The 15,950-nt window shown below is 42.5% G+C and overlaps 1 protein-coding gene across 1 annotated transcript in view; it reads left to right on the forward strand.

The window, feature by feature from the left end:
- The window catches only part of crebrf (creb3 regulatory factor), a 68,233-nt gene that overhangs the window by 39,834 nt on the left and 12,449 nt on the right, over positions 1-15,950 (forward strand). The window contains exons 2-4 of the mRNA XM_084320078.1: positions 720-932; positions 1,349-1,474; positions 14,526-14,701. Coding sequence (XP_084176204.1) covers positions 924-932; positions 1,349-1,474; positions 14,526-14,701 — 311 coding nt within the window. The 5' untranslated portion in view covers positions 720-923. The remainder of the gene's footprint in view (positions 1-719; positions 933-1,348; positions 1,475-14,525; positions 14,702-15,950) is intronic.

The following is a 15,950-nucleotide window of genomic DNA, read 5'->3' on the forward strand; positions in this document are numbered from 1 at the left end:
AACCTACTACTGTAGCTGAGGTGGTTGTATGTAAAATTATTACACTTCAAGTTCAAGTATTCATCAAGTGGCCTTACCTGTAGGAACTCTTAGTGAATAGTGATACCTGTGTCAAATATCAGATCTCCAAGTTGTCCACTCATACCTTAGTGGTTAAGGCTAAATGCACCTGCTGAGGCTGTATTTTCAACCAGACATCTCTCTTCTTTCTAGGGCTGTCTTAAATACTTCGAAGCTTCGTTCCATGGGCATGGGATTCGAATGGGAAAATAAATTCGAATATATTAAAAAAAGAAAGAAAATCGATTATTTTTAGCTAAATTAACTCTGCCTCTCTTTGTTAACTACAACAAGCAATGCTGTTTGTTATTTAAGATGAGGTCGGACTCTGCACTGACAGATTTGTCTTCATTGTGCTGCTTTTATAAAGCCTCAAATGACGGCTTACAATATTTCATGAAAGCAAAGTGTTTTGTTTGTCTAAGATTTAAAAAGGTTTAAACTTTACAGCACTGACAACGTTGAACAAAGTGTTGTACAAGTCCCAAAACATAAAACAAAATAATAATAAATTAATTCATTAATATTTTATTAAAAATAAAATATTATTATCTCGAAGCTTTGAATTAAAATCGAATCTCGGCCCGAAGCTTCGAATGCAAAAAAAAACGTTGAAGGTCAGCCCTACTTCTTTCACACTCTCTTTCTGTCTTCACCAGGCCTGAAGCATACAGAGAACAGACCCGCCAGAATAGACCGACGGAGGTCTAACCCAGTTTTCGAGACCAGCGACACACACACACAGCACCAAGTGGTTGTCCCTCAACGTGTAACTCCTCTGGTAGGGCAGACAGTCTCACACTATTGGAGCTGGAGAGGAGACCCAGAGGTTCCCCCGCTGGAACTCTGAGCTGTGCCTGGCAATGCCTCAGGTGAGAGGGAACAGGTGTGGTGGTTGGGCTGGGGCAAGGGTGTCGTGGTTTTGACAACATCTATTGACGTGGGGTGACTGGTGTTTATGGTGTAATTACCCTCCTTTACATTTTCAAGTGAGAAGGAGGTGGGATAGGTGGAGAAAGGGAGCCATTCCCTGCCATGTTCCATGCCTAAACTGATATTGTGATATACTGTTATATCAATTAGGGATGGGAAAAAAAAATCAATACAGCAATATATAGCAAGATTTTGCATGCCAGTATTATATCGACACAGTGACGGCAAATTTTTTAGAAAAGAGGGCGGGTTTGAGATACTGTAGGTTAATTGCTCAGCCCCAATAGTGTTGGTTGGGGAGCACTTCCTTCTTTTTTTTTCTTTTTTTTTTACTATTTATTCTATTGTGTTCCAGCCCAGCATCAGTGGGATGGAGCCTCCCTTTGGGGATGCCTTTCAGAACTACACGTTTGCTGACCAAGCCTTGACCAGCACTGAGCTGCTCGCCAGCAGCTCTGACCCTGACTTCATGTACGAACTGGTGAGTGGAGGCACACAGATGGGCACACACACACACACACACACACACACACACACACACACACACACACACACACACACACACACACACACACACACACACACACTTGCTTTAACCAGCTTTTGGCAGGTATAATCCATAAAAGTCCAGGGCCCTCATTTATCAATAATGCGTAGAAAGTGTTCTATTTTCGTTCCTAAGCACGGAATTTAGAATGTCTTTACGCACAGAAAAATCGGGATTTATCAACCGTGCATGCACAGGTCGTACGCACACTCTGTGTTGATAAATACCAATGTTCTTACCGTCTATGCTCGTGCATGATTGTAAGCATTTGCATACTGAACTGCCCCTAATTAACCATATGATAATGAAACACCCCCATGGAATGTAGAATAATGGACTAAGCGGACTTGAAACTTCACTGAGAGTGAGTCCTCCGTGATCAATCTCGCTCTCAGTGAAGTTTCAACGGAGGTCATCTATTTATTTCTAACCAACAAATTTAAGCTAGAAAGCATTTCGTTGTGACCAATCTTATTTGGAAACATGACACACAAAATAATAGTATTTCGCTTTTTATTTTAAACAATATTTTAATCGCGTTTGGAGGTGGGTGTTCTGCGTCTGCCTTCCCCGTGCCAAACAAGCAGGCCAACTGTGCTCTAAAGGGCTCTTGTTCACGTGTGAGCCCGTTATAATTGCACTCCTGTTGGGTCGTTCGTTGGGTTGGTCAGAGTCATTAACTATGGCTTCAGTGGATAACCCCGATCACCTGCATTTAAGCGATATTTTAATTACAGATACCCCAGTAATAACATTACAATTTAATTCAAGACAATGCATGCCTTCCTCCTGGTCACCAGCAACGACATGTATCAGCCAAATGCGCATCGCAACATTGACTGAGTGGAATCCCTTAAGGCTTTCTATTCACATAACTGAATTTGTGATGGAGCTTTGACAGCTACATGGGTGGTACAGTAACAGTCTATTGCTCGATCCATCTCCAATATATCACGATGGACTGTGCCGGTGGCCAAAGACCGGAGGGTGGAGAGGACTTGAATGTGCATGGGGATGGCATTTGTGCGTTTTGTTCCACGCTCCAATTTGGATCCCAAATTGCGGTACAAATCAAGGAGAATATGTCTCGGGTAGCGGACTCCAGTTAATATTATGTTCTCTCGGCAAATAGACTGCCCTATCTGCTATCTCTGAAAACAGCTCCTGCGGAGCGCAGTCAGCACACCTCGTAGTATTCCGATAACGCTATATAGATAAACCATGCTGCATTCATTCGGAAAGAAAGAACAATTCCAAATGCCTATTCCAAATGCTATTTATAGGGTTTGACAATAATTACACTACTGTCGCTATTTTACAATTAACTATAATGAATTACGGGTCATACAGAACACATCAGTGTTGAAACTAATGCATGAAAGTCCGTCTCGTGTTGCAGTCTTCATATTCTACCACTTGGTGACATGTACGCACGGTCTGAGCTGTCTGATTGATTGATTGATTGAAAAGTTTATTAACAGATTGCAGAATGGGTACAGTACAGTACATCTCAATACATACAATTGTTAAGGGGATGCAGACCAGAGAAAGACTTTCGTCTTGTTTCCACCAGGGTCCCCCATTTTCAATTCATCATAATCTCTCAACGTCTCAAGCACACGTTCATTTTGAAGTCCCACACTTTGCTTAGAAATTATCGTTTGCACGGTTTACACACATATCTGTGCGTATGCACCATTGATAAATGAGGGCCCAGGAAACTAAAAGCCAAAAACATTCTTCAGTCATTTCAGCCTCATGTTTGTAAAAGGGTGTCCTGATACTCACTATTGGACAATATTTGGAGTAGTTAAAACAGGAAAATGTAGACTAAACTATTAGCCTATTTTCTAATTATTAAAGCAAATTTCTTGTTTTACACTTTTGTCTACACTGTGCCCGGTAGACAAAAGTGTGAAGAAACTGATAAACACATAGAAAATTATAAAAATAAATAAGTAAAAAGATACACATCTTGTTAGACTCGCACAAGAGGACATAAGCACAGGTTTGAATGAAACACCTAGCCGACCTGCTACACAACAACAATTATAGCCACAAGGACCCATTGCTGCTCTAAAGCCCATTTACTGCTAGGATGCACAGAGGATGCTAATTGTGTATTTGACAACAACTAACTTTTAAGCTTGTGGTGGAAAACATTGATGAAGAAACATTTCTCCTGCACTGACACAGTGCTTAAACGAAGTAGAAGATAGGTCTGGCTATGTGAGTCTATATGGGAATGTGAAAAGATCAGGTTGACACACAGCAAGTTTCATAGTGTAGTTTTATAAAATGTCAATGTCCATCGAAAGCCCTGGCTCTCCTCTTTCTTAGGACTACAATGATTTCATGACGGCATCATTACCACACGTCTAAATCATCCGGTTTCCGATGCAATATGCAGAGATTTTTGGTAAACAAACGTAGTGCTGAAAATATACACTTTGACGGCTGTTTTGATAGGGTTAGGGTCTTTACTCTTGGCTACATTTGAAAAAGAAACACAACATTACTTAATACAGACTATTGATCTATTTATGATGTGAAATTAATCTCAGCCCGTACTGAAGGGGTTATGGTATGTAGATCCAGGGCTGAAAAAGGATCCACCAAAATGGAGATTGCCGCAAAAATTGTTGCATGACCCAGATCTAATCTCTTTCCTTGAGACACAAATTGATATGTTTCACACTCAATATATCTGAAATGACTGCACCAGATGGGAAGCTTTTAACGCTTTTATTACGGACCAGATCATTAATTTAACCTCTTATCCATCGGGCAAGAATGGGGATAGTTTAGCATAAAACGCCTGACGATTGCATACCCAAAGTAATTTGCAATTCATTCTTGAGCCACTTATAGCACATGCATGAGTCTCTCTGAGTGCTAATGTAATAGTTACAGAGGTTTGAACACACTGAAATACAAGTATTGTTTACTCACGTCTTTGTTTACTTGCAAACAGATGCCTGTTTTTGAGTTCCAGCTGAGAGGTAGGAGCTGGAAAACACAACAGTTCCATAGCCTGAAGTCTTATCTAGTACAGGTCCAAAGTTGATAACAATCCCATGGAAAATTTGTGTTTTACACATGTTTTTGTAATGTTTGTATTGGTAATAAAATTCATCCAAAATTCATTTGGACGGGCGAGCGAGAAATTCTCAAAACAAACAACTTCTCCGTCTTCTTCTGTCCATTTATCGTAGGAATCAGCCATCATGTAATATACCATTAGCTCCAGAATTTCATTGGCTACAAAAACGGTCAATAATTTTCACCGTCAGACTGGTCAGTTCAGGGCCAGCCGAAACCGGATGTGGTAACTTTTCCGAAACTGACACTCGATGGTTGTTTGGTCTTGTAACCCAAGATTTAAAGCACGTAATAGGTCAAGTATGGTGTCAATTGAACGGCGACCATTTTAGCTTTCCAACAATGTGTTGGTTGATCTGCAGAAATACAGCCCAAACCCGACAGACGAGGGAAAAGTGCTGCGACTTGCGCTTGTGTTCATGGCGACCCGCCATCTGGCCGGGTGATGGATCAATCTAAAAAAGCTAAACACAAATTAACAATGTTAAAAAATTAAGATCTTGGAGTTAAAATATTAGGTAAATCCCTGTTATAAATTGCATCAGGAATTATTATTATCATTTAGAGCACATTATAATGAAATCTGAGTCTGAAAAGCTATAGCTAATCTTTTGAAACTTAAACAAAACAGGAACATTTCTGGCATGGCGCATAAAACTATTTAAAACCGAAAGAGCTATTATTGTTCTAAACAAAACAAATGGCTATTCTATCTTAGACCCATTAACTCATTCACGGCTAAGGCCTTTCCCCATCTTGCTCTAGCCAGGCCAGGTTTCCATTACATAATTTCACTGTGCGTCACCTTGTTTGTAGAGCTATATCTATATTCTATATTATAGCTATGGATACAATACTATGGTCATTTGACAGTAACTATCTTCTGTCCAAGATGCAAAAAAGAATGATTTTTTTCATGAATACGTTCACGCGTTCTGCCGTGGTATGAATATAAGTATAATTGCGGAATGATCCGGGCTAATTCCTGGGAGGCTGGCTATTAGGCCGCAACATGAATTGTACTAAAAGCATTGGCGTTTCGTCCCTGGACACGCTACTATTTCCAAATCAAATGTATATAATAGGTATTCAGGGCTCGAAATTAACATTTTTACTTGGTAGCACTGGTGCTCCCAACTTCAAAAAGTTGGGAGCACCAGCAAACATTTTGGAGCACCCACCAAAATGTAAGGAGCACCAACAATATATACCGGTATGTAATATATATTTTTTATTGATTAAAAAAACTACCGGATCAGTACGATAACATTGTTGGATCAAGCTGAAATTGACGTCAGATCGTCCTTACCTGTGGTCAGGGGTATTCCAAAAAGAATATTCCAATTGTTTGATCGCCATCTGGTCCATCTGATGTCCATCTGGTCCATGACATCTTTGGGGGAAGATGTACTGTAACCTTAGAGAATGACATGGCAATAAGAAGCATGGAATCTGGGAAGCCTGCCCATACATTTTTGTAAGACATTTCTAAATTAAAGACACCTTCTGGTAATGTTATTGAATCCTTTTGGGAAGGGATCCTCCCTGAGCTTTTATTACACTTCTTCCTAAACCCGGTAAGATAAACGATAAATGTAGAATCTGAGACCAATAAGTCGGATTTGAAAATTGTTGCCAAATTCTAGCAAAAAAGCTAGAGATTAGCACTGTTGACTAGATGGTCAACACGTCCAATCTCCCAAATATCTCCGGAGATAGTTAGCGGAGATAGTTAATATGTGTGCGCTTCAGCTGAAACAGTGAGGAATGGGAGGGGTTGCTTATCATTTCTCTCTCTTTCTTTTCTTTCTCTCCCTCTCCCTCTCTTTCTCTGTCTGTACATTCAATGATTTTAAATAGCCAGACATTACACTATAAAAACGAACTGGATAGTTGATGATAATCAACTTCACTTCATTAGCTGAAAAATTCTAATATCATTAAGTCTGCTATCAGCCATTCTCCCTCTCTCATTGTGTGTGTGTGTGTGTGTGTGTGTGTGTGTGTGTGTGTGTGTGTGTGTGTGTGTGTGTGTGTGTGTGTGTGTGTGTGTGTGTGTGTGTGTGTGTGTGTGTGTGTGTGTGTGTGTGTGTGTGTGTGTGTGTGTGTGTGTGTGTGTGTGTGTGTGTGTGTGTGTGTGTGTGTGTGTGTGTGTGTGTGTGTGTGTGTGTGTGTTGGGTATTAGTGATTCAACAGTGCTTCACTCGCATTTGTGAATAAAATAGATGTGTGCGAACCAGAAAAACTATTTAGGAGTAACTATGTGTGAGTAAAGATTATATCCTACAAGCTGACAGTTTAATGACCAATAAAAGTTAAATTTTTATTTTGTCATAATATACAGATTACAGAACACTTAACGGACGAACCCGGTAGAAACCTCATAGTTAACACCCGGGAATAAATTGTTACCATCCCAGAGTCTAAAGCTTTTTTATAAGAAAAACAAATATACCGTGATGTATTCTGTTACCGTCCAAAAATCTAAATATACCATGATAATAATTTCAATGCTATACGACTTATTTGTATCTGGTTCAGATGAATCATCTGAATCAAAACTGAATCAATGGAACGAAGACATAGAGGAGGAAATATCTTTAGAAGAATGGAGCGTGGCATGTAAAGAGGCACAGAGTCAGACAGTCAGTAGCAACCTAAAACTTATACAATATAAATGGCTGATGCGTACATATATAACTCCTGTTAAATTGCATAAGTTTAATGATAATATTCCAGATACTTGTATTAAGTGTAGTGAGGAAAGGGGGACACTGTTCCACTGCATATGGGAATGTGTGAAAGTGAAAACCTTCTGGCAAGATGTTATTGATCTGATCGATCAAATCTTATCAAAGAAGTTGCCATTGAATCCCAAGCTTTTTATTCTTGGTTTATATCCTACCACCCCACATCTACAACGCAAAGAGTTTAGATTTATAGATATGTGCATATTACAAGCAAAACGTGTAATAGCTCTTAATTGGAAAAATGTTGATGGACCAATAATTGGTATGTGGATTAAAGAAATGGCTTCAAATATGTCAATGGAAAAGATGGTGTATATTGTTAGACGTAAACAAAACATTTTTGATAATGCCTGGGGACCATTTGTGTACTTCTTAAAGCATAATACGAATGTTGGGAACTTGCTTCAACAAGAACGGGATTAGGGGGAGTACTGTGGGACAACTCTTATCATTGTGTAAAAACGACAAGAAACACCCTTTACTTAATGTGTAAAACATTTTGGTTGTATTATTATTTATTTATGTTTATTTTTTATTTAAATCTGTATCCTTCTTATGTGAACCTGTTTTTGAAGTTAATTATTATTTTGTGGGGTGGGGTTAGGGGAGGGAGAACGGGGTGAAAATGTTTGCTGAATACTGCTCTGCTGATAGACATGTTGTAATTTGCAAACTAAAACCCAATAAATATATTGTTAAAAAAAAAATATATACCATGATATGAATTTTAGGCCATACCGCCCACCCCTACCCCAGACTTTGTTGTGGAAATGTATAACATCCGGCCTAGCCTACCCGTACCCCCACCCCCAGGGAGCGGGAGAGAAAATTAGCCACTGCCATCTGTGGCCCCGGCCTATGGATCACTTTGAATTTAACAGGCTGTAGGGCCAAATTCCACCAGGTGATCTGGCCGTTGGTATCCTATCCTTCATGCAGTGTAGCCACTAGAGTGGGGCATGGTCCAAACAGGGTGAACAAGTGCTCCAGGAGGTAATAGCTCAGGGAACCAACAACCCACTGGATTGCCAGGCACTCTTTCTCCACAGTGCTATACCGGGTGTCCCTCTCTGACAACTTCCGACTAATATAGAGCACTGGCCATTCAACCCCCGACACCTGCTGCGACAAAATAAGATAATATAAGATGATCCTTTATTAATCCCCTTGGGGAAATGTGGGTGTCAAAGCAGCATGGGGGGGATACAGAGCTTCACAGTCCTATGCAGTCCAGTATCTATATACACTATAGATACAATATGAAATATAAATACAAATACAATATAAAAGTACAATGAGTGCACATGGATATGAGTTCTCACGTCCCCAGTTCTGACAGCGATAGTTCTGGCAGCAGGGCCGGTCGTTCGAGCCCTTGGGGGATGGTGCTGGCGGGCCGGCGGCAACCTAGACCACTTGACCAACCTCCATGAGAGGGCACTCACTACCGAAGTGCCTGGGTTTCCCACACCTTACTTACTTACTTACACCTGTTACCCCGTTTGGGGCATAGGCCGTCAACAAGGGTTCTCCTAGCATCCCGATCCTGAGCCAACCTCTCAAGCTGGCCCCAGGTGTGTCCCATCTTCTTGGCATCATCTTCCAAGTCTCTGCGCCAGGTGTTTCATGGTCGGCCTCTCTTTCTTTTCCCTTGGGGGTTCCACCTGAGAGGTCTTGTGATGCTCAGGGATGGTTTACGGAGTGTATGGCCAATCCATCTCCAACGCCGTTGGAGAATCTCTTTCTCTGCTCGGCTGTTGTTGTGTTCGTTGCCACAGGTCTTTGTTGCTGATGGTGTTAGGTCAGCGAATCTGGAGGATTCGGCGCAGACAGATGTTTAAGAAAACTTGTAGTTTATTGGTTATTGGTTCGCACACCACCAACACTCAATGCTTGAGGGGCAGTGCCCATAGCAGCTGGAGTGGGTGAGAAGCAGAGAGGAGGTTAATGCGGGGAAAGGGAACAGGATGGTGAGTTATTATATTAGGTTGGAAGGACATGGACCTTCTCTGTGGAGCCGGAGGTGTTGGAGCCTCAGCCCGCGGTCAGCACAGCAAACTCTCCAGAACCTGGGTCTGCCGATGCAGCTGGGCATGGAGGGCCTCCAATCTCTCTGTTGTTCCGTCATCCTCGCTGTTTTGAGTCCCCGTACGGGCCACCAATGTAACAGTGAAGGTTGTTACCCCCAGGTTCTTTACCCAGCACACAGTGGAGAAGTTTTTTTGTTACTCAAATGAAGAACGCTTTAATTTACACACACAAAATAATAACACACAGCTTGGTTTACATATACAGAACAAGCCAGTGTTTCTGATGCAGCCTCCCTCCCTCTTGTCAGTGTGTGTGTCAAAAAGCCCCCTCTCCAGGTCCAGCATGCTACTAAAAAGGTAACACATGTGCCAATTAACTAACCCTGGCACTGCTCCCCTGTGCCACTCCAACCGTCTCTCTCCTGCAGCAGAGCCCAAACCACACCCCACTACGACAAAAGCATGGGAGATTAGGAAATACCATTTGAAGAGTGTAATGAGGCATAATATAGAGCTCAAATTCAAACGCACGTTAAAAACCGCTGCAAAGGTACTGCTCCTAAAGCATTTTCTATTATTATTATAAGAAAAAGAAATATACCATGATATATACCGTAACGTAACCGTTGAAAATCTACTGCCCAGTGCCCACCCCTGATATAGGTTACCCAATAGTTTCTGATTAACCAGCCAGTCACTTCATTTAATTGACTGTTGATACTGTAGGTTTACATTCATACTGTTTACTTTTGCATCACACAGTGCACAAGCCAAGACTTATAGCGAACAAGTTTGATTTAGTTGGAATGGCCAATTTTTTTTTTTTTTACAATTTTACAAGCACAATTGTATTATTTTTATATTTATATAATGTAATAGATTTGATTGTATGTATGTATTTATATTATTTTTCAATATAGTTTGTTAAATTAATATGTATCAATCATATGTATTTATCATATCAGCTCATATGCCATGCCCCTCGTTCATCCTCCCTTGAAAATAACTTTAGGTCGCTTTCACATAGAGTTTTGGAGGACTCGGTGCGGTTCTGGGGGTGAAGTTGCAACATTGTTGCATTCTTCATTTGGTTCGCCTGCTTTCACACAGAGAAATCTGTCAGCGGACCGAGACCTTCTGAACAATGTCACGCGGTCGAAAAGGGCGCTTGTCTATTGGACAGTGGAAATGTGTGTGTGGCTGCAAGCCTGTGTGTGCGCGCGCGCGTGTGTGTGTCTGTGTGTGGACTCCTCCAGATCTGCGGAGCGAGTTTTGACATGGCATTGATCCATTGTTCTATTGAAATGTGAAGCACATTATCACCATCCTCTCGCTAAACAACTTGTAGACCAATAATAATAATAATAATAATAATAATAATAATAATAATAATAGTATTGACGTGGCATTGATCCATTATTAATGCCGTGCGCCTCGGTAATAATAATAAGCCGCGTTTTTCTTCCTTCTTCCCAAGATGCACAGTTAGATATATAGATATATTAGATAGATAGATAGATAGATAGATAGATAGATAGATAGATAGATAGATAGAGAGATTAGATGCAGTGTGCTTGTTTTGCAGTGAGTGCTGCAAGCAGTGGTAATAATAATCACTTCCTATATTTGGTCCGCTGAAGCCGAACCGAGACCTACGTTTTCAGGCGGACCAGAGTTCGCCTGTTTGGTCCGCGGACCGAGTTCGACGCGCATTCACACAGACCCGAAAAACCGGACTATCGAATTCTGGTCCGAAAGTCCGGACCAAACAGCCCCTGTGTGAAAGCGACCTTAGTTACAACCAGAATGATCTAACGAAGCATTTGTGCAGTATTCATTCAGTTTAGAAACTCAATAAAGAACAGGTGGTGGCAGGTGCAGACTGCCAACTTGCTAACATGATAAGGCAAAGGAAGTGTTAAGTAACCTAACAGACGGTTAATATTACAACTTTAGTAAGCAGGCCTTCAACATTCATTAGTTAGAGATTAAGGCTTATGAAAGCAGCTGTGCTTCAAAATGTATTAATTCACAATGTAATCTTGAAACCACAGTCTCATGGTTATATAATGCAATATTCCATTACATTTGATTAACCAAATATATAATTTGTTAGTATTTTGCATCTAAATATTATTAATGCCAGAAAATCAAATATCTAACTGTTAATATCCAATAAAATAATACTCCAGGGTCCCAGTGGCCAATTTGTACAGCAAGGACAGCTGGATATGTACATAAGATCTCCTGGCAATACATCCCATGTTGTGTGAGATATGACAGTTAAAAATGTCAGCTGTGACCTTCAACAATAATACTATCATCCAGCCAAAAGGGGTCATATTGCAAGTCCTGTCAAGTGCTATCCTCTTCCATTGTCCCAAATTCTATGTCTGCAGCTAGCATGTGCCATCTTAATGGAAATTGAGAAGGACATGTTTTGAATTTGGAAGGGAAAAAACACAGGGAGAACAAAAGGCTTTATCTCTATGGGCTTGAAACTCTAACAGCTACAACAACAGTCAGATCTGCGGCGTCTGATGAGGCCTAATTCCTTCTAGATGAAGGTCAGGGTTTCAGCCAGTGAGCATTCTTGTTCTTGTGTCACAGCTCCATCTCGGGTTGTTGCGACAGTATCTGTGCACTGGGACGTCGACGCACACCGGACATACAGGTGGATGATGGACACACAAACAACACAATACATCTCAATGTACATGGATATCAAAACACAAACAACAGGAAAGCTAATAATATAATGATGTACTTGCCTGCTATCTAATAATAATAATAATTGGGTAATAATAATTAGGTAATAATAAAGTAGGCAGAAAGAAAAGAAAAACAAAGAAACAAAAGAAACATAGAACCACAGGGAAAACGGGGAACAATATGAAATACACAGAAACATAGAGCCACAATAACAACAGGATGGAGGAGGGTTGTTATGGCTAGGGAGAACAGGTGGGTTTTGAGACAGGATTTGAAGGTGGAGAATGAGGGAGAGTCTCTGATGGTCTGAGGGAGGGTGTTCCAGAGTCGGGGTGCAGCACATGAGAAGGCCTGATCACCAAAAAGGTGAGTTTGGATGACGGCACAGTGAGGGAAGCAGTGGAAGAGGACCAGAGGGAACGGGTGGGCGGTAAGGGAGAAGGAGGTCAGTCAGGCAGGGAGGGGGGGGGGGGGGGGGGGGGGGGGGGGGGGCAGGCTATGAAGGGCTTTGAAGGTGAGGAGTAGTATTTTGAAGTTTATGCGTTCCCCCTTGATCGGGAGACAGTGGAGAGAGTGGAGGACAGGAGTGATGTGGTCACGGGACCGGGTGTTTGTGAGGAGGCAGGCAGCTGAATTTTGGACCATCTGAAGTTTATGGAGGGAGCGGGAGATGAATCCAGTGAGGAGGGAGTTGCAGTAATCGAGGAGGGAGGAGATGAAGGCGTGTATGAGGGATTCAGCGGCAGGGGGGGAGAGGCAGTGTCGAATTTTGGCGATGTTGCGGAGGTGAAAGTAGGATGTTTTAACCATGGAGCGAACATGGGGGTCGAATGAGAGGGTTGGGTCCAGGATGACGCCAAGGTTGCGAACTAGGGAGGAGGGGGTGATTGTTGAGTCGTTGATGGTGAGTGGGATGGGTCCGGATCTGCTGAGGGTGGTTTTGGTGCCGATGATGAATAGTTCTGTCTTGTCACTGTTGAGTTTGAGGAGGTTGTAGGTCAGCCAGGTTTGTTGTTCCGATATGCAGGACTCGATGTGACTTGAGGGGTGGGTTGTGGGGGGATTGTGTGCTGATGTAGATTTGGGTGTCGTCGGCGTAGCAGTGGAAGTCTAGGTTGTATTTTCGGATGATGTGACCAAGGGGGAGTATGTAGCAGATGAAAAGCAGGGGGCCGAGGACTGAGCCTTAGGGGACCCCCTGTGTGACTGAGGAGGTGGAAGAAGTGTGGCCGGAGAGGGATATGATGTTGGTGAGGTAGGAGGTGAACCAGTCAAGTGCTGTGCCCTCAACACCCAGTTGGTGCAGCCTTTGGAGGAGGATGGAGTGACACACTGTGCCAAATGCTGCACTAAGATCGAGTAGGATCAGGATGTTGAGGGCACCAGAATCGGCGGAAATGAGGAGGTCGTTGACGACTTTGACCAGTGCGGTTTCGGTGCTGTGTGAAGGATGGAAGCCAGACTGAAGGGGTTCGTAGAGGGTGTTGGACTGGAGATGGGAGTGGAGTTGGGAGGCAGTAATGCGCTCTAATGTTTTGGAGAAAAAAGGGAGATTGGAGAGGTTGGATGGGTCAAGGGTGGGTTTTTTGAGCACAGGGGTGACAGCGGCGAGTTTGTAGATGGAGGGAATGTGGCCTAGGGATAGTGACTGATTGAAGAGGGCAGTGAGGTGAGGGATGAGAGCAGGGAGGCAGGCCTTGGTGAGAGTAGTGGGGAGGGGGTCGAGGGAGCAGGTAGTGGCCTTGGAGGTGGTCATGAGGTCTGTGATGAAAGAGGAGTCAACGGGGGCGAAGGCAGTGAGAGGGGTAGGGGGGATGATTCGGGTGGGGGGAAAATGAGGGTGGGCGATTTGGCGATGCGAGCGGTCAGTGAGCTGTTGATTTGGGAGATTTTGTTGTTGAAGGAGTGGAGAAACTAATTGCAGAGGTCAGGGGAGGAGAGTGTGTTATTGTCTGGGGGTTGGAGGAGTTTCTTGACAGTGGAGAAGAGGGTCCCGGGGTTTCGGTTGCTGCTGTTGATGATGGTGGAGTAGTGGGCAGATTTGGCAGCTTGGAGTGCATCGCGGTAGGATGAGATGTGTTGTTTGTAGAGGTCAGCGTGGACAGTGAGATGAGTTATCTAGTGTCTACCTGTGTTTGCTCTAAACGGCCCACCACAAATATATCTCCTAAACTGATACAAAAACAGGTTAATAATGTATTTTCTTAACTACATGTACACAAAGTCATTCCACTGCTGAAACTTAAGAGTATAATAATAACATAGTTCTATAATCGTATCTGTTTGTCTCTCTCTCTCTCTCTCTCTCTCTCTCTCTCTCTCTCTCTCTCTCTCTCTCTCTCTCTCTCTCTCTCTCTCTCTCTCTCTCTCTCTCCCCCCCCCCCCCCCCAGGACAGAGATATGTCCCACCAGCAGAGTCCCTGTGGGGAGGGAGCTGTGGGGGTGGCGGATGGAGGGAAGGAGGTGGAGGCCTGCATGGACCAGCTGATGGTGATGGGAGAGTCAGAGACGTCTTACAGTAACTCCAACTTTGAGCAGTGGGACTCGTACTGGGAGGACCTCACCAGGTACAGCAACTAATAACACGTTTTAAAAACGATACGGTCAATCGGACAGATGCCCACACCAGCGCAATCCCTCATACACGCTAGGGGTGGGGGGAAAAATTGATACGTAGTAGTATCGCGATACTTTGCGTGGCGATATTGTATCGATACAGGGACGCCAAGTATCGATATTTAATAATTAATAATTTTTATAAGTTCATTTCAATACCTGTAATAGTACAGTAGTCCACACACACACATGTGCATCCAGTTAAGTTGGAATATGACTGTAATACAAACAGTTCAGTTTGTCAGGTACATGCAACACAGATTACAGTGTTTACATCTGTCTGCTTGAGAAAATACCATGTTCTGCAATAAAAATGATTGAAGTGAGATGAACAGACTGAACTTTATTTGATTAGATATAACATGTTGACAAAGTTTTACTATCGTATCGTGACGCAAGTATCGCGATAGTATCGTATCGTGCGGTCTCTGGCGATTCCCACCCCTAATACACGCCTTCATCTCTCAAGTAAAAAATACTGGATTCTCTTCTTCATTGGAGACTGCGTTCTGTTCCTATACTTTATAGCAACCATCTCTTTGGCCAAATAGCGAACTTGGCCCCTCGATGCATGTGTTGTGCCAGATTATGTCGGGGACCCGATGGACACCAATACTGGAAATCGCGATCAGACAATTGGAATATTCTTTTTGGAATACCCCCGATCAAAGGTAAGGATTATCTGATGTCAATTCCACCTTGATCCTACAATGATTTCATATCGATCCAGTCGATCAACGTATGTAGTATTAAAAACGAATGCCGTTGATGACGATCAGAGCATCAAAAAATAATACCTATTATATACATTTGATTTGGAAACAGTAGCATGTCCAGGCAAGCAACACATTTAGCAAAATGCACATATCGCTCCATAGCGCCGTTTTCAGGAATTAGCCAGGATCACTCTGAAACGCGAATGTATACATGAAAAAATTTATTCTTTTTCACATGTTGAACTGTCAATGAGCCATAGTATTGTCTCCATAGCTATAATATAGAATATAGATATGGCCCTGCAAACACTGCGACGCACAGTGAACATTTCTATATAAAGCGTGGCGCATTTACTACAGGATGAGAATAATAGCCTGCAGAGAAAGAGTTAAGAGGTTAAACACAACATTGCCTAATGTTAGCTTTGTCATTTAGCTGGCGCTTTTATCCAAAGCGACTTACCGTAATTCCTCTAATAGTAAC

Source organism: Notolepis coatsorum (assembly GCF_963971535.1).
Source record: "Notolepis coatsorum genome assembly, chromosome: 8".
In the NCBI taxonomy this organism is placed as follows: domain Eukaryota; kingdom Metazoa; phylum Chordata; class Actinopteri; order Aulopiformes; family Paralepididae; genus Notolepis; species Notolepis coatsorum.